Source organism: Ostrea edulis, chromosome 2, assembly GCF_947568905.1.
Source record: "Ostrea edulis chromosome 2, xbOstEdul1.1, whole genome shotgun sequence".
NCBI lineage: Eukaryota > Metazoa > Mollusca > Bivalvia > Ostreida > Ostreidae > Ostrea > Ostrea edulis.
In genome coordinates this window covers 90,600,619-90,624,047 of record NC_079165.1, presented here as the reverse complement: position 1 = coordinate 90,624,047, position 23,429 = coordinate 90,600,619, and the positions used below count along the sequence as shown (strand labels likewise).

The 23,429-nt window shown below is 36.1% G+C and overlaps 3 protein-coding genes across 3 annotated transcripts; 2 read left to right on the top strand and 1 right to left on the bottom strand.

Annotated features, from left to right (window-relative positions):
• The first annotated feature begins 202 nt into the window (after nt 1-202).
• On the top strand, nt 203-5,967 carry LOC125682480 (39S ribosomal protein L22, mitochondrial-like). Its single transcript, XM_048923111.2, has 7 exons — nt 203-309; nt 2,029-2,068; nt 2,213-2,399; nt 3,276-3,341; nt 3,966-4,043; nt 4,263-4,332; nt 5,729-5,967. Exons 1-7 carry the CDS (start codon nt 303-305, stop codon nt 5,944-5,946), a joined length of 666 nt encoding a protein of 221 aa, XP_048779068.1. The 5' UTR covers nt 203-302; the 3' UTR covers nt 5,947-5,967.
• A 158-nt stretch (nt 5,968-6,125) lies between these two features.
• Nucleotides 6,126-14,450, bottom strand: LOC125680120 (uncharacterized). Its single transcript, XM_048919558.2, has 8 exons — nt 12,510-14,450; nt 11,217-11,277; nt 10,848-11,120; nt 10,443-10,635; nt 10,211-10,312; nt 9,945-10,129; nt 9,303-9,522; nt 6,126-6,523 (listed from the first exon to the last, which is right to left on the bottom strand). Exons 1-8 carry the CDS (start codon nt 13,415-13,417, stop codon nt 6,204-6,206), a joined length of 2,262 nt encoding a protein of 753 aa, XP_048775515.2. The 5' UTR covers nt 13,418-14,450; the 3' UTR covers nt 6,126-6,203.
• A 423-nt stretch (nt 14,451-14,873) lies between these two features.
• Nucleotides 14,874-19,571, top strand: LOC125655490 (mitochondrial import inner membrane translocase subunit Tim8 A-like). The gene is made up of 3 exons (XM_048885803.2): nt 14,874-14,949; nt 16,098-16,148; nt 19,134-19,571. Exons 2-3 carry the CDS (start codon nt 16,104-16,106, stop codon nt 19,338-19,340), a joined length of 252 nt encoding a protein of 83 aa, XP_048741760.1. The 5' UTR covers nt 14,874-14,949; nt 16,098-16,103; the 3' UTR covers nt 19,341-19,571.
• Nucleotides 19,572-23,429: the final 3,858 nt, after the last annotated feature.

The following is a 23,429-nucleotide window of genomic DNA, read 5'->3' as shown; positions in this document are numbered from 1 at the left end:
TGTATCAAAACTTTATTACATATATGTAGATGTAAACTTTGTCAATAGATATTATGTATTTTTTATGCTTTTCTTTTTTGTTTTCACAAAATATTTTTAAAAATCATATTGGAGTTGAATTTAATATTCCAAGATGTGTATTGGTAAATATGGGTACATTTGGGTAAACAGACGAAATCAAAATCATCATCTCTGAAGCGTTTAAATTTAATGATATTTCGTGCTTGTTAAGGAACACTTTAAATTTACATTGATATTCAGCAGAGACTCGGGCGAGTAGCCGTGTTTACGGTGTTAGAATCATGCATTGTAAGTTAGACGCCCTGTGTGTGTATTGGTTAGATCACACACACACACATATATGTATATTTTCTAGAAGTATTGTGCGTTCCTATTGATCAATTACTATTGTTCCCTTGCAAGATGCAACGTTCCTGAAGTTTCAGGGGTAGACATGATTAACTTTTTACCTCACTTGACCTTCGGGCAAGTAAACTCAAACTTTCAGGTGTCCGAAAACGCGATTATCCCTAGCGAGAGTAAATATATTTGGAACCATACAACCGAGAAAAACACCCGTGAAGTACATCTCTTCATGTTTCACATGAAAAAAAGAGAAGCCCCAAGTGCAAAAATGTCTGATACTTCTGCAAATATATACATGTAAATCAAATCAAAAACACTCACGATGTGCATTGGATTTCAGCCCCCTTCCCTCTTACGCAGCAACATGATATTCAAAATTTCTTGACTGTGTTCAATGTCAATTTTGGAGACAATTCGCGTCATGCTGAGTGTGTGTCGCACTGAGCCTCTCTTCCTAATACAAGTTGACAGTAGTGATGTACCGATTGTCGCCGACTTTCGATTGTCGGTCGCTATAACTGAAACAATGTGAATAATCGATTGTCATTTTCAAAATCGAAAATCGCCGACGTCTGTATTTTTTTTACAATACGAATATTCCTGCCGCAACTTCATTATAATTAAAAACGGCTGACGAAGCTGAATCATCCGATTAGATTGAATATTGTTTCAACGTCCCTCTTGAGAATCTTTCACTCATACTCACTGCCGGTGAAGGGCTGCAAAATTAGGCCTATGCTCGGCGCTTACAGTCTTTGAGCAGGGAGGGATCTATATCGTGCCACACCTGCTGTGACACGGCCTGAGGCCTCGGATTTTGCCTCTTACAACAAGCAAGAGGTAATGAGGCTCTATTCTAACCCATAGGAACAACAACAACAGTCGAGAGACCTATCCCTATTCCGGGAAAACAAAATCGAAAGTATGGGATTATTAACTTCAAATTTCAAATGATTTTAGACGTCTCCATAGTGAAAAATTCTCAAGAGAGACGTTAAACAAGATACAATCGATCAATCTTATGATTTTATTCTAATTATCTTGATATTTAGGGTAAAAAATAAAGTAAATTTAATATATTTTGACCTTAAATTTGAAATGAATAAAAATTTGATTATTTTTTGATTAATCAATCGAAAAGGTGCATCCGACTAATCCGATCATCGATTAATTATTTTTTTCTGATTGCCCATCACTAGTTGACAGTACATGTATTATTTTGAATGTGAATTTTTTTTTCTTGTAATTAATTTATTTTAAAATGATTTAATGACCTCATTGCATAGACACATGTAAACTAAAATGATTGAATTGCAAAGTTAGTTTTTTGGTTTAAAAGTGACAGATATGTAATTTTTGTATATATATGGAGAATCCTTGTCAATAAAATCAAAGTAATAATGTTTTTAAATTAATCTTATGCAATAGTTGGTCAACAATTATTTTAGAATTATGAGAAGAAACTGTAGATGTTCTTGAGATTAGCGTAAAGATGCAAATTTGTTTCATCATAAATTTCCTAAAATGACTTTAGGAGAAAATTCTGACAAAACTTGGTTTTTGTATGAAATATATACTGCCATTTCAGTTTGGAAACTCAATTTTGGCCAAGAAATATATATAATTTGATGCATAAATTGATAAATGTATTATCTTTTACAGGTTTAAGGACATTAAGAAATTTTTCCAATTTACTACAAAGGTAATTTTAACCTTTTATAACAAAGAGTTTTAACAAGATAATGTTACAAAATTGTTGTATAGAACTAATATGAATATAAACTTCCAAAGTGTTTGATAAAATTTTGAAGGATCACTGAGTCACCATTAATATTCTGTATTTCAGAGCTAGTACATCATGGCCCGCAGTGCTGCACAGTTTTCACAGTTGTCCTGTTATAAATGCAAGTTACAATCCAGAAGCAGACCCTGCGTATTCATACATCTATCAGTCACAAAACAAAAGTAATTTTCAGGAATACAATAAAATTATTTATCCACCACAACCCCCTGAGGAACCTCAGCGACCAGTTGTAAGTAGCAATTGTAAATGAATTGAACATTTAGCTAGAAGTTACAATTTATAGAATCAATGTCTGTATAACTGATAAATTGTTGATGACAGTGTTAACAAAAATTGTTTTGAGTTACTGATCAGTTTGGTTAATATTTTTAGAGGCCTGAACAAATGCTACAAATACTTGTTTGAAAAAATAAATGTACCAATCAATTAAAGGGACTGGTTCACATTTTTCGAAAGAAATATTTTTCATTTTTGATATTAAAAATTAAAGATAGAAATCATTTAATGTTGACAACCAACATTTGGACCATCTGAATGCAAGGATAAGAGCAATATTTTAGCTTTGATTCTGTGTTATGTAAACATAGACTTGAGTCTTTTTATGTAAACAAACAAACCAGTGAAACGTTAATTTTATAATTTAAAGCATCTTCATTTTGTACAATCACAAATTTTAAGTTTTAAGTGACACATTTTATGTAAAGTATACTTGAGATGTGATATATTTAATATTCTTGGATCAATATCCATTTATTTTAAAAACTTTGTAAACGATAACACACCTCAATCTTTGTTTTCAAAACAAATAATAAACTCTCTATAATAAACCTTTGTCATGATGAATAACCTAAGAAAAAATTGTGAAACCTTCTAAACATATTAGACTAGATTTCAATCATTTAAAGTGAAAAACAAAATTTGGGGGGAAATCGTGAATCAGTCCCTTTAAACTACTTTAAGAACAAATATCCCAATCCAAAATTTTGTAGGGTCAGGCAAATGAGTTTTCATGGAGAATAGTTATTTTTATTACATGTTTGATTTAGAATTTTTGATATAAGACTATTAAGGGGTCTTAAAGATTTACATTGATTTGCTTCTGAAGGAGTATTTTCATGAAACCAGAGATCTGCGTTATTCACCAAAGAAGATGTGGAAGTTCACAGCTATGGTAATAATCTCTTTTTCAACCTCTCAATTAAAACTGTATGACCTGTTCATTTTTCTTCCCAAGCATAAAGAATCATCTGAATCAGCTGCACTAGTTTAAAGAGTTATCAACTTTCCCTAAATCATCGTATGTACCAAAAAACAATTGTATTTGAAAGAAAATGGTGTTAAGATTATTACATTTGTTGATGATATTGGGAACTCCTGCACATGCTAACCATTTCAATGTAAACAGTGAAGCATGGAGTCAAGAAACAAAAATCATGGCCGCCCAAGTCTGTTGACAGATTAAGTACCAAACACACAAGTGTATGCAGTCTCAGTATCCATATTTATTGATGTCTGAAATGGTCACATGACTGTCTATGCATTACAGATGGCCAAGTGACATGTACCATTGTTTGTAAACACTGATTTAAAACCAGATATTTCTGGTTAAAACAGCTTAAATGATATAAGGCATGTGGATATTCTTTTGAATATATACATGCAACAAGTTTATAACGGTTTTTATCAAGTGCACAAATTTTGTCAATTTCATAAAATAAAAAGATTTTAATTTGTTATCAAATTTAATATGAAAAGGTGTCTATATATGTTATTAACTTTGATATTTTCATCTTAGGTTAGAGGATTATCTGTTGATGATGCTATTAAAAAGGTGTCGTTTTTGCCACATAAGGGTGCCAAAATTCTAAAACAGGTATGCAGCTGATATTTTAAATTATTATAACATTTGGATTTTTCCATCATAATTGTCTATACCAAAGTCAATGAATTGTAAGGCCATATTGGCAAAATTCAATTGGATGTGGCGATGCACTTACTTTATAGTATAACTTGTTGATAACTTAGTTGGCTTGATGTGTCATAAAACTTTTGTATGCAATATCCTCTCATCATCTTTCTTGCATTTTGACAGTGTTTACTAGAAGGTCAGAACATAGCTGTGAAAGAGCATGGAATTGAATACCCATCCAATATGTGGATTGGTAAGTATTGCATGGAATTGAATATCTAGTCAATATGTGGATTAGTAAGTATCACATAGGATTGAATATCCAGTTGATATGTGGATTAGTATGTATAACATGGGATTGAATATCCAGTTGATGTGTGGATTAATAAAGTATAGGTATATGTACTAGTATATCACATGAGATTGGATATTCATTTGATACAAATGTGGATTAGTAGGTATAACATGGGATTGAATATCCAGTTGATATGTGGATTAGTAGGTATAAAATGGGATTGAATATCCAGTTGATATGTGGATTAGTAGGTATAGCATGGGATTGAATATCCAGTTGATATGTGGATTAGTAGGTATAAAATGGGATTGAATATCCAGTTGATATGTGGATTAGTAGGTATAACATGGGATTGAATATCCAGTTGATATGTGGATTAGTAGGTATAGCTTGGGATTGAATATCCCTATATATAGATTGGCAGGTATAACATGCTGACTGAATCAGCTTAGCAGTTAGAGTGCTCACCTCACAACCGAGAGGTACCAGGTTTGATTCTCAATCCTAGTGACACAGGTAATGATTATTCCTTCACTAAATGCCCAGCATCAGAAGTTAAAACCACCGGCGTTTTGGAGGATGTGGTATTAAAAACAGAGATCATGTGTCATGGTAGCTCAATTCTCACTGCTACGGCACTTCGTCTAAAGCTGGTGATGTTTCTAAACGACTAAGGTGTGTAAAACAACATACAAAGAAACGCATGGAATTGAGTATCCAGTCATTATGTAATGTCGTAGGTATCACATGAGATTGAATATCCAGTCAATATGTGATTTCATATATACTGTATCACATGAGATTGAATATCCTTTCTTATATGTCTGTGTTATGTCCCTTTGAGAATTTTCACTGACGGTGTTTTGAAATAGCATCCGCTGATGGGAAGTACCACAAATTTAGATCTATGTTTAGCACTCAGGGCTGTAGCAGTGATGGTTCTTTAACCTGGCAACACCTGCTGCGACACGAGACCTCTGTTTTTAAGGTAATTATGGATCTGCAACTTTCGAAAGCGGTTGGAGACGGAGCAATCATTACCTATTTATATGTCTTAGTTTGACATGGCCACGGCACGAGCGGGACTCAAACTTAGGGCCTCTCTAGAGGTCTCAATACTCTAACCACTGAGCTATCATGACCGGTTTCATCCAATGTATGGATTATTAAGAATCACATGGAATTGAATATCCATTTTATATTTGAATTGGTGCATGTTGGTGTCACTTGGAATTACGATTACCGGTAAAAGGTTTTGGCTTTAATGAAAATTTAAATGTATGACACAGATTGCTTCTTACATGTAGTTACACTCATTTGAATTTGATGCATTCATGACTTTTTTTTTCCACAGAGCATGCATATTGTAACAGAGGGAAGATAGTAAAGGGCATGCGCCTGGCATACAAGTTTCCTGCTGAAATAAAGACTCGATATTGTCACTTGTACATTGTGTTTAGGGAGGGTAGTCCTCCCAAACTGTACTATCCCCCAGATGATATGACGGGGTATGAGAAAATTGAGGACTATGTAGATCGACAGCGTAAGCGGAGGATATTGTACTCATTGTAACCCAATAAATTTTTACATCTTGGACGTAGTCACTGTTTGGTTTGAGCGTGCGTAATTACCTAAAACGATTGACAATGTGCGAATAAATTACACCCCCCCCCCCCCCCCCCCCCCCCATTTATTTTCCCCAGCACACCTCTACTTTGTCTGCAAGAAAAACAACTGGAAGCAGTAGAATTTAAGGTTGCAAACACTGGCAAATATTTATCTATTACATATATTTGCAAGGAAATCTGTTCATTAACTACAGAAACAGGTTACATGGATCTTTGATGTGACTGAGTGGAGTTTTGGTTGTGCGAGATCCCCGGCACGTCACTGTACTCGACACAGTTTGTATTCTTTCTACGCATGCGCAAGACAACCTCTTCAATGACTTTTTTCTTGAATTCCAACCACTTTCCTCGTTCTTTGAATCGCTTCACCAGATGTGGACTGGTGTGTATTAGGTTTTCCCTTTCTTCTTGCAAGATGTGGCCGTGGGTGACCGTGTAATTCGAATTAAATGTAAACGCTTTAAGGAAGATGACTCCTGCTCTCCCTTTGGATATGACAAACATGTCTGTTAGGTCCTCCCCTGTAAAAGTTAAGTAGAAAATGATATGTATACAATCTCAATGCAAATGTAGTTCCATAAAACACACACACACACACACACACGCACGAATCGATTAAGGAGCTCCAACATCTAAAATGATTAAGGAAGTCTTTAACACGCTGAGATGTAAAAGATGATCACGCGCAGTTATATATGAAATTGGACACTTTGGAATGATTTGTTTATGCTACGTTCCTACTATCGTGCGATCCGTTACAAACGAGACGATTGACCATTCGTAGCTTATCGCGGAAGTTTTCTGGATTTCAGGATTTTCTACTATACGAGGTGTTGCGAGTTGAATATGTTCTTATAATACGATTTGATGCGGTAAGGTCAAGATAAATTTCAGGTGACACGATCTGAACACCCGTTCTCATACGATCACATACGTTCTGATAAGATTGTGCCGATCATGTTCACGATTGAACCTCAATATCAGACGATCATCACGATCGGGTTTTCGATTTGGAACGATCGTGTACATGCAGATACGTTTGTATAAGTTACGATATGTTAATTACGAATTGATGCGCTATGTTGCAATAGAATACGATTGTGATAGTCATAGCAGTGTCTTTCATGATTAAGTTCGATTGGACCCTGACTAGTATATATACAGCCCGACTGACCACTGACTTAATTTTCTTTTTAAACATCTAAAAAATGAACAATACAATCCATAACCTCTGAAAATGGCGGAAGTTGAGGTTGTTGACGACTGTATGCTGTATCACTACGTACCGTGACAGATCGTGGAACATCGCGTGGTGTTTATCTTGTAAAAGATTGACTGGGATCATCACGATTAGATGCGATATGTTGCGCTATGTTACGATGCAATACGATCTGATGCGATTATAACGACTGAAAATTAATCATAGGGAAATCGTAGGGAAAATGTTCAAAAATTTTCCTACGATCTACACGACTGTCGCCAATATTTGATACGATCACCACGAGTTCAATCGTGCCGCGAATCGCAATAGTGGAAACGCAGCATATTTAAAGGAAAAATCGTCGAAAGAAAAAAACAAAGGAAAACCATTGTGGGATTGAAACTTGTAACTTACAGATGTACAACATTTCTATTTTATACCGGTCATTATAAACACGCCACATTTATAAATTTGTGAGTTTTTAGCTCAACTGAGCTGTGAAAGCTCGACTGAACTTTTCTGATCGCCTGTTGTCCGTCCGTTCGTCTGTCTGTAAACTTTTTATATTTTCGACTTCTTCTCCAGAACCACTGGGCCAATTTCAACCAAGCTTGGCCAAAAGCATCCTTAGGTGAAGGGCTTTCAAGTTTATTGAAATGAAGGGCCATATCCCTTTCAAAGGGGAGATAATCACAAAAATAGGGTGGGGTCATTTAAAAATCTTCTCAAGAACCATTGTGCCAGAAAAGCTGAAATTTACATGAAAGCTTCCTGACATAGTGCAGATTCTAGTTTGTTCAAATCATGGTTCTTGGGGTTGGATGGGGCCACAATAGGGAATCAAACTTTTACATGCAAATATATACTAGGATAAATCTTTAAAAATCTTCTCAACAAGAACCACTGAGCCAGAAAAGCTGAGATTTACATGAAAGCTTCTTGACATAGTGCAGATTATTAAAGTTTGTTAAAATCATGGCCCCCAGGGTTGGATGGGGCCACAATAGGGGATCAAACTTTTACGTGCAAATATATAAGAAAAATCTTCTCAAGAACCCCTGAGCTAGAAAAGCTGAGATTTACATGAAAGCTTCCTGACAATAATGCAGATTCAAGTTTGTTCAAATCATGGCCCCTGGGGGTATGATGGGGCCACAATAGGGGATCACAGTTTTGCATACAAATAACCACTGAGCCGGAAAATCTTATATTTACACGAAAGCTTCCTAACATAATGCAGATTCAAGTTTGTTCATATCATGGCCCCCGGGGGTATGATTGGGGCCACAATAGGGGACCAAAGTTTTACATACAAATATATAGGGAAAATCTTCTCAAGAACCACTTAGTCAGAAAAGCTGATATTTACATGAAAGCTTCCTGACATATTTGGGATTTAAGTTTGTTAAAATCATGGCCCCCGGGAGGTAGGATGGGGCCACAGGGGAGGATCAAAGTTTTGCTTACAAATATATAGGGAAAATCTTTGAAAATATTTTTCTAAAAAAACTACTGGGCCAGGAAAGTGGAAATTTACATGAAAGCTTCCTGACATAGTGCAGATTCAAGTTTTTAAAAATCATGGTCCCCGAGGGTAGGATGGATACCAGCAAAGCAAGGCCCCTATTGATTTTGGAGATCAAAGGTCAAATTCACAGTGACCAAAAATAGATTGAAAACTTCAGACAAATATGGTTTCTGGACAGTAACTTGAAAAGTTTAAAACTGAAATTAGTTCTTCACAATTATAAATATGCCACATCGTTCCTGACTTTACAATGTGTATCCCATGCAACTCGGCTTATGCACCCCTGGGTGCATATATTGCTTTTCTATATAGTAGATTGTGATGATTAAGTTATTATCAGGGGAGGAGCATGTTATTCTTGGTTTCTTGTCTTTTTTTTTTGGCCTAAGCTTTACTGAAATTGGTCATCGGTTTGAAATTTACAAGGTAGAGCCTTCCAACTTCATGAATATTGAAAGACCAAAGATAAAGCTATGGGATTTGTCAAGGTCATTGTTATCATCAAATTTACGACAGAAGAACTTTGTCATTACCAAATACAGTAATAAGAGATATGTAAGGTTGTAGTTACCAACACCGAAGTAGTCCCCAGCTTTCAGTCTTAGTACCGTGAAGTAGTGGTATTCGCGGCGGCAGAGACGGCGGGCAGACTTCGATTTCTGGTACATAAGTTCCGTTGGCACGTATGGGGACACACAGGGCACGAATGAGACTTTCTTCTGAATATCGCATTTCCCGGAATAGAGGACGAAGACGTTCACGGTCTGACCTTTAGTATCGCTGTGGACAATCTGGAACGAAGAAATTAACCCGCTGAAACATCACGATTCATTTATCAAATCTATGTAGCAAATGACTTTAATTAACAATTAAAGTCGGATTTTAGCTAAGTGTAAACTTTTACGGATCGTGAAATGAGCTCGCTCATGTGACAAACTAGAAAAATGAAAGGAATACTGTGGTGATCCAGAGGGGGCTGTACCTCCCTTTATTTTTGGTGGAATATTTTTTAAAGTCAGTTTTGGGTCTTCACCCAACCCCACTTTGAAAGTTTTCTGGTTCTACCACTGGAAGATAACGTTCAGAAATACTACTTTGAATTCTAATCTGTAGATGAAGTGTACGTTTAATGTAAAATACACACACACACACACACACACACACACACACACATATATATATATATATATATATAAGATGTGCTATCACTCACTTTATTGTGGGAAATTTCCCGGATTTCTGACATATCAGTCATTTCTTGTATTTGGGCGTCTGACAACTTTTCAAAGTAAACAGAAGATCGAAAGAAATTGTATCGCTTGTTCCAAGAATCGTCGTAATAAATCCTCAGAATAGAATCATATTCGTCCTTGCTAAGACTTATAAACTCCGACTTCCCTGAAATTAAAATGCGGGTGCTTTAGATTTTTATTTCAGTAATTTATAGAGCTGCAACTGAAATGTGTCATAATTCCCTACCTTTGCAAATCACGGTGAAGTTGACCTTGTTTCGTACCAAAGCAAGTTCTCCAAAGCTGGACCATGGGTAGACATCATACAGGTGCCTGGTTATTTCGGATTCTGAAATTGACATGTTTGTGTATTGTCCAGACAAAACTATCTTTGATTCAGAAAAATGTGGTCTTTTTTACTCTATCAAAATTTGTTTTTTTAAACGTTTGTAAAACAAACACGGTTTATACAAATTTACTTGTTTTGGGATCTGTTTGGGTTATTTGCACCGATGCACAACCGGAAATGACAAAATACATTCTGGACCCGACATGTCCTTGTCGTAATAGGACGCGGTCATTTTCGAACTCATCGTACCAGGCTACATGCGCCAATTTTTCCCTCACCGAACGGGGGTATTTGACAAAACATGGCAATCGATTTATAACTTCCTGAAATTACAGAAATTACGTTATTCAAGTTGTAGTGAAGTGATCAACATCACAAGAAAGTAATACAGTACGAAATCTTTCACTAAATCATTAGAAAGAATGATGCTGAGCGTTGTCTTTGTAGAATACGAATTGATATGGACACAGTTGCCTTGATTGTTATAAACTGGAAATGCTCCTATAATTTAAAACCATTGGAAAGCCAGACTTGCCATAAGTAATTGGGCATCCTCTGGGGTTCTATGGGCAACCGGTGTCCAGAAGGCCTTCCGAGCACTGTTAGACAGCCCCACACTGTATAATGACGTGACTGGTCTGAAATATCCAGGATCAAACGCCATCCGTTCCAATGCCTTTCTCTTATCTACTCCCATTTGATACTGGCATTCGGTAAGGAGATCCGCTTTCACCCTCTGTTTCAGTACTCTCAGCAGATGCAGAATATACATGAGTTTCCTGACACATCTTTTAAGCGTATTGCGAATCTGTTACATTGAAAATAATTACGGTCATGGGAAGAGGGCTTCTATTTATGAAAAGATGGTTTTAAAAGTTCAGTTTGAAATGTTGAACCAACTTACCGGTTTGACATTACCGGCTTTGACAAGTCGTGGAACTTCATTTGCTCCCCTGTAGTTTATCCTGGCCGATTGCAGTGGTGGTAATGACTGTACAGGGAAAAAATATTTAGATAGCTAAGAACAAGTCGTGAAAATGCCTATGATAAGAAAGTGCAATGATTTAAATCCGTTTGGGATCAGTGGCAGATTCGGGATTTGGTATGGGGGAGGGGAAAGCTAGGGACTCTAGGGATATTGAACCTTTTAAGGCTACTTTTATGAGATATTCTAACTATACTATATACATGATAAAATTAGCAAATTACAATTATTGATTTGCTTATTTTTAGGCATTTGTTTGAATGTCAAATCTTGTACTTTTGCTGTTGTTCTACTATTATATTTTTTCGGCCATAGAAAAGGGGACAAGCCCCCTCCCCCTCAAAATCAATCGTTGATGGATTGTATCTTGTGTAACGTCTCTCTCGATAATTTTTCACTCATGGAGACGTCACCAAGACCGGTGATGGGCTTCAAATTTAGGCCTATGCTCGGCGCTTACGGCTTTTGAGCAGTGAGGGTTCTTAAGCGTGCCACACCTACTGTGACACGGAACATACGTTTTTAAGGTCATCTCCAAGGACCCATGATATTCACACCAGATGCCGAGCGTTTGGCGACGACTTAGGTCTGTCGCGGCTGGTAAGATGTTTTAATCTATCTATGAGTACAGAATGATTGTTAAACAGGCATAGATCTGACACGAGTATCAGTCAGTGTGATACCGTTGTAAATATGACTGAACCGTATATATTACAAAAACACGTGGAGTAAAAGGCAATGTTCATACATATATATATATATATATATATATTTGATAAAAAATACTTCAAGTCGAGATATTCCGAAGTGGCACACGTGGCTTAGTGGTTCGGGGGGGGGGGGGGGGGGGGTAGAAATGAGTCGCGATAGTAAGAGAGAGTTTCCTTCCATCTTGATAGCCGTGGTTGTTTCCAAGCGATTTTATTACATTATAGAAATATTCATCTTATCATACTTTTAAATTCATTTTAAGCAAAGAGAAATTGCAGAAGTTTCAGTTTGTTTAATATATTTGGTAGCACTATTCTGAATGTACAAGAAAGAATGGTTTTGTTTGTTTGTTTATTCGGGTAATGGCACATTAAGAATACATAAGTACACTGTACATTATAATTAAAGTTACATGCACCAAAAGAATTACAGAATCACATGCTATCTCGTATAATTCAGAATACAAGTCATTTCATTTTAAATATGTGTGATTTTGATCACTTCAATAGGTTGGGGAAATAATTAACCTTATCTGTGTGCTTTGTTGAGACAATCGGAATGGAAGCCGTACGCGTGCTTGTGGGGTGCGCTGCATCGCTGGTTCGTATTTCATTTAACTGTCGCGGGAATTCGGAGAGTAAATGAGTTTGTTGTTCTTCGTGAATTTTTAAAGATCTCTCCCGCTCCACATCATCACAAGAGCTCATCTCCAAACACTGCGACGTTTCATCTTGGTCTCTTCTCATGGTTGCCCGATGTTTCTTCCTCTTCCTTCGATAGTAACTTTCCCGCATGATTTTCCCCACAGCATCATCGATTTCAGATTGCTTGGCTGTTTTTACTCTGCATACGTCATCTACTAACTTTTCTTGGGCAGTAGTGCTGTATGGTGTTGATTTCAATTTACCAGCCTTATGTAAATTTCCGATAGAATTTTGTTCATGGTTTTGTTTGATACGATTCTCTCTGTCTGGTATCGACTGAGAAATGGGAGGTAATTTACAGTTCCCTGGTGTATCATCGTTACACAAGTTACACACGGTTTCGATGCCACAAATTTTAGTGAACTTCTCCCTGAGGTGTTTGTTTTGTGAGCTTCGGCTATGCTGTTTCACGAAATCTGATGACTGTCCACTTTTGTATCCATCTTGTGTTTTAGAGGCGACAACTGAAACGGTATCTTTGCTGGATTTCTGCTTGACTTTAGATTTGTCGTTTACCTCCAGTGCCTTGAGGTTTTTCGACTTTTCGCTGACGTCTTTTCCTTTGTATTCAATTCTTTTGAACATTTCTCCATTCCTATCAAGCAGGCGTTTAGTTCCAGCAGTTTTTGTCTCCTCTGTCCATTCCAGTAGTCGAGCTTGGGCTTTTGAGCGAGCTCTTTCGTAAGAATCCTTCGATATCGACATTCTTGGTCTACATTAACAACGCTGTTTTCATTGTGACGTCATAATCTACCATTGTGTTGAAACAATGATGACCTCATAATTGTGTTTAATCTTATGACGTCACAATAAGTAGGAGATCATACTCTCGTTAGAGAAACCAAGTTCAAATTCATTTATTCTTTCAAACCACATTTATAATATATGGTACATGAGTCCCGTGCATTAGATATAAACAGAATAAGATAAGAGAATGTACAAATATACATGTAGTGAAAAACTATATATAAAATATGTCAAGGAGGACAGACTAACTCATAGAAACCAAAATAACATTAAATTACGAACTTGCATGGGTCGAATTTACTATTAAAGAGTACTATTTATTATAGTAAATTTGACCCCAAGCGATGCCTGTGTTACGAACCACAAATCATCCCCCTCCTATCGAAGAAGGCAGATTGAGTAATACTGAAAGAAATTAAAACTTTGACGTTTTGTAGATTATGCCATTGTAACCAAATTGGAGACGAATTTCATTATATTCTGAAATGTATTTAGAGTAATAAATTCTGTATATCTAGGTAAGTTATGTACATACATCGATAATAATGTCTGTTCTCCTGATTTTTTGTCTGTTTGACGCCTTGTATATATGTAAATATGTCTCATGTACCATTCCATGGATTGAGTGAAATAATTCAAATAAACTGAACTATACACGTTACATGAATAATCAAAAAAGCAAACAAACAAAAACAAAAAAAATAAATTAATTAAATAACATATTTCATACTACACTACTGGCTGATGAACCTTTCTTAAAACATGAACTAAAGTAGGAAACGCATAAGAATGTGATTAAAAGGCTTAAATTTGTTTTTACTCTGGTAATCCACAATATACATGTATGACTGATAGATGTAACTTTGATCATGAATAATGATAAAACGATAATAAGAAATATTCTAATTTAATAATTCCCGGTCTACAAAATCTTTTGAATCCCCATTTGTCTCCACTGCAGGCTTCGCCCTGGACCCACTGCGGGCTTCAAGACGGACCCCTGGCCTGGAGGTTAACTAGTATATAACACTTTTTTAGCACGTTTTCATACTCAAAACCCAAACTCTGTGTGCTCTAAATCATACTCAAAAGTGAAGGTTATAAAACTTTTATAAAATCATTCTCATACTCTAATGGAGTACATGCTCAAGATTTTTCGAGTATGCTTCAGAGTTGTAGACTACTCAAAACAAACATGGCCTGGGTGAGTTTGAGTACAATGATGAGTACGATAAATGTTTTATAACCTCCAGACCCCCTGCCTAATGAGCTTGTGTCCCTCTGCCTATTGAGCTTGTGTCCCTCTGCCTCTAAATATCGCATTATTATCCAAAAGACAAGCGTAATTAGACAAGAAAAAAAGTGAATAAATAAAGGGGGAGGCGGTAGATTTAAAAGGGATATTTTAGTTCGGGATCGGAATAATAGAAAAACAGTTTTAAGGGCAACCAGTCGAGTGCGGTAGCGTCGTGTTTTTTTAATCGAAGTTTGTAAGTAGTCCGTGTAATTATTTATTAGAATTGACAAAATGTATGAAAACACAAGATTTAGCAATATAGCATACACTAAGGAGAAACATACACTACAGTTTTTAATTGCAAACATTGGCATTGAAAATGTAATCCGAATTATCTCTAAAGCAATGATGTTATGCTAATAGTTGTTACATCACAGTCTGAGACAGTAGCTTTATATGCGAAAATGTGTGACTCAGAGTTATACATTTTTGCATATAAAACCACATAAAAATTCGTACACGTATTTTGTTTTGGCGGTCACAGCTGGTACTACATGTAGACGGTACTGTCAGGGCGAGCAAGTTGATCAGCTGTTGATATAAAAATTGCCCACACAAGTTCGAAATTTTATCAATAAGGTTACAGGGGCCTGTGATAAGGTCAATAAAACTCACTCGATTGACCATGTGCTACACATGGCTTGGTCAACTGAGTGAATTTTATTGGATTTTTTTTAAAATTTCTAACACTGCCAAGGCTGTCACTGTCCTTTTTGGTACAGGGTCCGGGTCCCATTAGATTGGGAAAATTATCGATTTTTTAAGGTCAAATTGGGAAATTTTACTTTTCAGGCCTTGTCAAAAATGTGCAAGAAGTTATAAGTAAAAACGAAACTAACAAGATTTAATTTTTTTATACACACAATGTACCAATTTGTGATATTGGAAATTTCTAGATAAGTAAACTGGGAATTTTAGTTTTTTTTCCCAATATGGGAAGGGTCCATTTATCTGACATAATTCAAAGAGATTGACAACCCTGACTGCTTAAATCAATCTTTTATTTCATCTTACATACACTCATTGCATTGACCCCAAAACAATGATTTTATGCACTCAAATGTACACATAATATCATACTTCGGAAAACTAAACAAACTGTCAGTCAATAAGGGAATGGGATTTTGGTAGTAATTTTTTACCTATTGACAAGTCACCTGGAATTTTCCTTTAATAGGCTGCAGTCACTATATATAAAACATTTAACTCCAAGTTCTTTGATATTAAAGATGCGGAAAGTTAGGTGTCTGAATGTTAGTGATGAGATGCATTGGATCAAACAATAGGTCATATTTTTGCTCATTTTAATATTAAACATGCTGTTCCCATCATTATTTACAGACTACAATGAATGAGGGACAGATTGATCCACAGTTTGCACAGGAAGTACAGGTGAGAGCTGTTTGTTATCCGTGAGGAAGACACTGAAATGAGCAGATAGTGGTTAGTGTCATTGCAAGTACATTGCAATTATACCTCTGTTCACAATGTTAGCATTCACAACACATCAGGCAAGTTGAGTTATTATATTGTGCTAAATTTTGAGTTGTTCTTTGGACAGAGTCAGATTTGTCAGTCAGGTGACTCAGGTCTGGTGTGTTATGTGTACACTGTATTTAAAATTACATGTACTTACAAGGTAGATATATATACAATTTTCAACATTTGCATTCATGAAAAACCATGGTAAAAAAAAATCTGATTGTAAAGAAATGACTAATTTGGTTAGCTTTGTCAAGAATTCAGTTGAAGTTCTACATTAAATGGTTAAAGTACAGTGTGGAAAACTTTCTGTGATAAGGGTCATATATAGGCATTCAAAAAATCTTTGAGATATGAAAGAAATATGCTTTTCTTTTTCAAATATCACTTCTTGACAAAAACAGGATAATATATATTTATATGCGACACAGTTATGTAGGATTTAAATTTCACACCTTTGATATTTATTGTTATTTATCTTTTAAAAAAATGAAGATCTGAAGAACAAGATTCAATTTACTTAGTAAAAATATATGAATCATGTTTGCAAAGTCACTATTTTTGGAAATTATAATGGTACAAAGAAAACTTATTTTTATCAAAATCTCAGGATCAACAGTATTCTATAAATTATGAATAACACAATATTGTATTAAAATCAAACACACTTTATCTAAATAAAGTACAAGTTCATCTGAAAAAAAGGAATACTTACAGAAAAGTACCATACCACATGTAGTTCTTTCAGTGAGAAACTGCAATACTTTCCTCATAGGTCCAGTAAAAATCATTTCATTTTTATGCCCCCCTTTGAAAAAGATGGGGCATATTGTTTTGCAACTGTCGGTTGGTCTGTAGACCACATGTTGTCCGCTCAATATCTTGAGAACCATTCACTTGATGATAATGATATTTCATATGTGGGTTGGTTATGAGTGGAAGATGACCCTTATTGTTTTTCAGGTAAAAAGGTCAAGTGTCGATCTACTTTGGACATAGGAATATAATGTCCGCTCAATATCTCGAGAACCCTTTGCTTGAAAGACATCAAACTTGACACACTGGTACATCCTAAGGAGTAGATGACCCCTATTGATTTTGAGGTCATATGGTCAAAGGTCAAGGGTCAAACTGGGCATAGGAATATACTGACCATTCAATGTCTAGAGAACCCTTTGCTTGACAGACATCAAACTTGGTACACCAGTGCATCTTCAGAAGAAGATGACCCCTATTGATTTTGAGGTCACATGGTCAAAGGTCAATGGTCAATCTGGACATAGGAATATACTGTCCATTCAATATCTTGAGAACCCTTTGCTTGACAGACATCAAACTTGGTACACTAGTACGTCTTCAGGAGAAGATGACCCCTATTGATTTTGAGGTCACATGGTCAATAGTCAAGGGTCACACTGGACATAGGAATATATTGTCCGTTCAATATCTTGAGAACCCTTTGCCTGACAGACATCAAACTTGGTACACTAGTACGTCTTCAGGAGAAGATGACCCCTGTAGATTTTGAGGTCACATGGTCAAAGGTCAAGGGTCAACCTGGACATTGGAATATACTGTCCGTTCAATATCTTGAAAACCCTTTGCTTGACAGACATCAAACTTGGTACACCAGTATGTCTTCAGAAAAATATGACTCTTATTGATTTTGAGATCACATGGTCAAAGGTCAAGGGACAAACTGGACATAGGAATATACTGTCCGTTCAATATCTTGAGAACCCTTTCCTTGACAGACATCAAACTTGGTACACTAGTACGTCTTCAGGAGATGACCCCTATTGATTTTGAGGTCACATGGTCAAAGATCAAGGATCAAACTGGACATAGGAATATAATGTCTGCTCAATATCTTGAGAACTTTTTCTTGACAGACATCAAACTTAGTACACTGGTAGATCTGCAGGAGAAGATGACTCTTATTGATATTGAGGTCACATGGTCAAGGGTTAAACTAGACGTGGGAATATACTGTCTGCTCAGTATCTTGAGAACCCTCTTCGTGACAGACATCAAACTTGGTACACTGATACGTCTTCAGGAGAAGATGACCCCTATAGATTTTGAGGTCAAAGGTCAAGGGTCACACTGGACATAGGAATATATTGTCCGTTCAATATCTTGAGAACCCTTTGTCTGACAGACAGCAAACTTGTTACACTGGTACGTCTTCTGGAGAAGATGACCCCTAATGATTTTGAGGTCACATGAGCAAAGGTCAAGGGTCAAACTGGACATAGGAATATACTGTCCGTTCAATATCTTGAGAACCCTTTGCTTGACAGACATCAAAGTTGGTACACTGGTACATCTTCAGGAGAAGATGATCCCTATTTATTTTGAAGTCACATGTTTAAAGGTCAAGGATCAACCTGGACATTGGAATATACTGTCTGCTCAATATCTTCAGAACCCTTTGCTTGACAGCCATCAAACTTTAAATAGTACACTGGTGTATATTCAGGAGAAGATGACTCCTATTGATTTTGAGGTCAAAAGTCAATAGTTGAACTGGACATAATAATATATTGTCTCCTATATTTTAAGAATTATTTGCTTGATTGACACGTACCAAACTTGGTACATTGGTACAGCATAAGGAGTAGATGACCCCTATTGAATTTTAGGTCACATGGTCAATTCACTCTTGACATAGGAAGATATTGTCTGCTCAATATTTTGAATTGATGATAATACTATCAATTAAATGAGGTGTGTGTATAACCCTTTTCAATTTTTGCACCATGGGGGGCATATGTGTTTTACAAACATCTCTTGTTGTTTTTTTTTTATATACAAGATATATGTTACTGCACAATTACCAAGTTCAGAATTTTTCCATTTTGTTGATTGTTCTATATAGGTTTTTTTTTTTAGGTGGAAGTCCAGAAGGCCAAAATTCAACAGCAGCTAAACAAACAGAGTGAGATGTGTTGGGACCTTTGTGTTGGATCCATGGCAGCCAAGTTTGACAGCCGAACAGAGAGTTGTATCTCAAACTGTGTAGAGAGATATGTAGACACAAGTTTATTTATCCAGAACCGATTTCAGGAAAAGCTGTCAACGATGGGGCGGATGGGATAACAGTGATTTTATTTTAGACATGTACTCCTAGTAACTGTCACAAGATGGCACTGTACGAAGCAGTCCTGGCATTAATGCACCGTAGCGTGTACTGTAGCATTCAATGATTGGTTGTATTTGTACTGGGGCAGCATTGGTAATCGTGTGTAATACTGTAATTTGATGACAATTTGAATGTGAAATAAACCTGTTACTGTAAATTATTACGGTAAATAAACTATGAATATATAATGTATTTGTGAAGGTACAGGTAGTCAGGTACTATGTTTTGTTGCAATAGGAATTTTTAAAAAGTTATCCAGGGTTCAATACTTAACGCTAGTCTGGCATCTTCGTCAGCCAAGGGTTAAAGGAGATGGGGAGTGGAGTGGACCGCAAACCCTAGGCTAGCAAAGATGCTAGTCCGGTAGCCTGAGGTTATGCTCATGCAAGTTTACATAAATACTGGTGCTGAGATTACGTGCAATGTTTGTGACCTGAAAATGAGTACAGTCTGCTAATTACATGTACAGCATGTAGAACTAGACAATAGAAGGTATCTGAAGTACCCAAAATACCATTATTACACGCCCGTCGAAGACGGGACGTATTATGGTATGGCTCTGTCTGTCCGGATACAGACCGAACTGTAATCTCTAGGATTTTACAACTTGGTACATTTGATCACCATGATGAGAGGAATATGCCTATAGTTTTTCAAGATCAAAGGTCAAGGTCGTAGTATCACTTGTAGGAAATCCTTGTGGGCAGGATACAAACTGAACTGTAAGCTCCAAGATATTACAACTTTGTATACAGTAAAATATCTGTATCTCGAATACCCCGCTTGAGTCGAAGTCGACCGCCTGTCCCGGCCGTTTTCATTATATAAATGATTTTAAAAACTTCTGATATTTCGAACATGGTAATCTCGAAAACCCCGCTTATGTCAAAGTATTTTCAAGGTCCCATGCCCTAAATTCACATGGTTTATCTCGAAGTGCAGTCAATTTTCCGCTCTGCTTACCATACCTGGCGTCGTAAGTCAGAAATTCACACCTGCGGCTACACCAATTATAATTAATGACCGCTAATCCACGCTCGCCTTTTCCGAGTAGACACAGGTCACAATAAATGGCTCAACAGCTTGGGTGATTAGTGAAGCCTTCCAACATTACTACAAGTCCACCGCCAATTATGAACCAACACACCCGATTCCAGGGATGGTGTTTGGAATGATACACGCTATATCATTAACATGTGGGTTAGAAAAACGCACAAAATTTGAAGTGTGCTTGTAATGCTCATAATAACGATAATGCATTTAATAATACACACTTCATTAAAACTAGGACAGAGAAAACACGAAGTTTTATCTAATTAACATTTAAAAGTTGATGTTTTTTTTAAAATCCGTCTTTTTTGTTTCTTACGTGATAGGTTCTTTCACTACAACGCAATAGCTACATCCCAGTCGAGCCTAGACATTAGTAAACTTAAAGTAAGCATACAAGCATGTTCATCTTAACGCATTGTGAATTCAATAGGATACTTATATATATTAAAAAAACCGAAATGTTTGTCTTTGAAATTCCGCCATATCAATTTATCAACTTGCATTAAACTATAAGGAACAACAACGGGGTTGTTGTTTATAATGCAAATATCATACTATGCATCAAATATCCCCCTTCAAAAAATATATTCAAGATGGATTTTGGATATCTCGAACACCTGCATATCTCGAAGTTTTTTCGAGGTCCCTCAGACTTCGAGATAGAGATATTTTACTGTATTTGATCACCATGATGAGAGGAAGATGCCTATTGTTTTTCAAGGTCAAAGTATCATTTAGTAGGAAAAACTTGAAAGCAGTATACAGACCGAAGTGTTGGGGCTAGGACCATCAAACTTTGTACACATACACTTTATGCCAAGTGGAGGATGCCTATTGTTTCTTAAGGTCAAAGCTGTAGTAGCAGGATACAGACCAATTTGTTGGGGCAAGGACCATGAAACTTGATACACATACATCTTATGCCATGTGAAAATATTACATAGAGAGTACATGATTTGTCTTGTTTTTATGATGCAAAGAAAGTAAGTCACACCCTGACGATTGTTGGTACTACTTGAAGCCAAGTGCTACAAATCATGATGCAAGAAAAGCACCCTATGTTAGCTTTTCACTGGCGTATTATGTACTATTGGCGGTACTCTTGTTTTAATCATCAAGGTGATTTACATGTCACCACTATACATGACCAAATTGTGGTTTTCCATAGTATAAAGCATATCTTATACCACCCCCACCCCCAACTTTGTTGAAAGCTTCTGACACTAATGAAATATATGTATTGAAATAAAGGGTTGTATTACATACTTGATACATTTATCTTCATGATATTAATCATATTGACTGCATTGCATGGGTTTAAAAAATGTCCTTCTCTTAAATAGCCAGGCAGGGGAGGCTTGTTTTTTATTAGGGGGGGGGGGGTATACACATCAAATTCAGGTTATGAAACTAATGAAAAAATCAGATTTCCCCATTATGCCAATACTTGTATTTCATAGTTGTAGTTAATAAATCAACCCTAAATTACATGTAATTTATACATGCTGGTGCTGGTGCACAAAACATGCTCTGAGCAGGTGCCCTTTTCCCACTTTGGCTTTCTCTCATTTGGGCTAAACCCCATTGGAGTACTATGCAAGGATATTTAGACACTCTCTGTCCTTCTTTTAAAAATCTACCATCCACCTTCCCTCTCAGCTAAAGACCTTTTTCTTGACCATGTACGTTTTCATCTGAATTTCTTCAGCAACTGACCAATAATTATGTCTTGGTTTCATATTTACACCCTTCTCTATTGCTAGGAATCCTGAAGCACTCGGTTACACTTGACATGCATCCTAAAATTATTTTTACACATCTAATATCACTTCAAACATGGGGCACTTCCACTTTTTAAGAAAGTTGATCAGTTCTATCATGCGAAACTATACCTTGCTACCCAAGACCATGGCCGTACATTGCCACACACGGACATGGTGGATACAATTCAGTCGAAATAGCTCATGTCTGTTTATTTTATTAGAGCCCAATGTATTATGATCAAATAATGGTACAAATATGCATGTATACAAAACACAAAGACCCCGAAAATACTGAACTGCACTAGGCTCCCCGATTTTCTCCCTGCTGAAGTAAATCAAAGAGTCGAGAGACTTCTCTATAGACTTGCACAAGAGTTGGGAGGTCTCAACTGAGAAGTTATGCGTTTTTGGCTGCAATCAGTACTCGTTTCCATCTTTTTCATGAATTAGTCAAAAGTCTGATTGCTTTACAGAAATCAACACTGTATACATGTAAAGTTGAGTGACAGCAAATGCCCCCTCCCCCCAATCACTGTTTATGGCAGTTTGACAAATTATTTTTAAAATAAATTTTCTTTGTAGGATTCTGGACTCTGTGTGTTTACATAATAAAGAATCAAAGCTAAAATATTGCTCTTATCCTTGCATTCAGACGGCCCAAATTATTTCTCTCGAAAAACGTGAACCATGCAGTTCCTTTAATTAAAGGGACTTGTTCTGATTTTTGAAAAAATATTTTTGATTTTAAAACATTAAAAATATAACTCATTTAATGTTGACAGCCAAAATTTTTACCTTCTCAATGCGAAAATTAAAGCAGTTTAAATCTGTGTTATGTAAATAAAGACTCAACTTTTTATGCATAGAAACAAACCAATGAAATATTAATTATGTAATATTATAGCATTTTAATTTTTAACTTTTAGATGACGCATATTACCCAAAGAATGCTTGAAATGTGAAAGATATAATAAACTTAGACCGATACCCATTTCTTTTTAAAACTTCTTAAACAATAACATACCGCAATCTTTGTTTACAAAACAAATAATAAACTACCTAAAATGAGTTCCCATGATAAGGTATAACCTTAATTTTTATGTGAAATCTTTTAAACACATTAAACAGTAGATTTTGATCATTAAAAGTGAAAAACAAAATTTTGGGGAAAATAGTGAATCGATCCCTTTTTAAAGCACTTCAGGATTTTTTTCAACAGCAAAGGGTTTA

Coding starts and splice junctions, on each gene's coding strand:
- LOC125680120 (XM_048919558.2), bottom strand. CDS start 13,417: ATGTCGATATCGAAGGATTCTTACGAAAGAGCTCGCTCAAAAGCCCAA. Junction 11,278..12,509: donor TATTTCCCCAACCTATTGAA/GTGATCAAAATC, acceptor GCAATCGGCCAG/GATAAACTACAGGGGAGCAA. Junction 10,313..10,442: donor CCAAACAGATCCCAAAACAA/GTAAATTTGTAT, acceptor TGTCAATTTCAG/AATCCGAAATAACCAGGCAC.
- LOC125682480 (XM_048923111.2), top strand. Junction 2,400..3,275: donor AGGAACCTCAGCGACCAGTT/GTAAGTAGCAAT, acceptor TTGCTTCTGAAG/GAGTATTTTCATGAAACCAG. Junction 4,044..4,262: donor GTGCCAAAATTCTAAAACAG/GTATGCAGCTGA, acceptor GCATTTTGACAG/TGTTTACTAGAAGGTCAGAA.
- LOC125655490 (XM_048885803.2), top strand. CDS start 16,104: ATGAATGAGGGACAGATTGATCCACAGTTTGCACAGGAAGTACAG. Junction 16,149..19,133: donor AGTTTGCACAGGAAGTACAG/GTGAGAGCTGTT, acceptor TTTTTTTTTTAG/GTGGAAGTCCAGAAGGCCAA.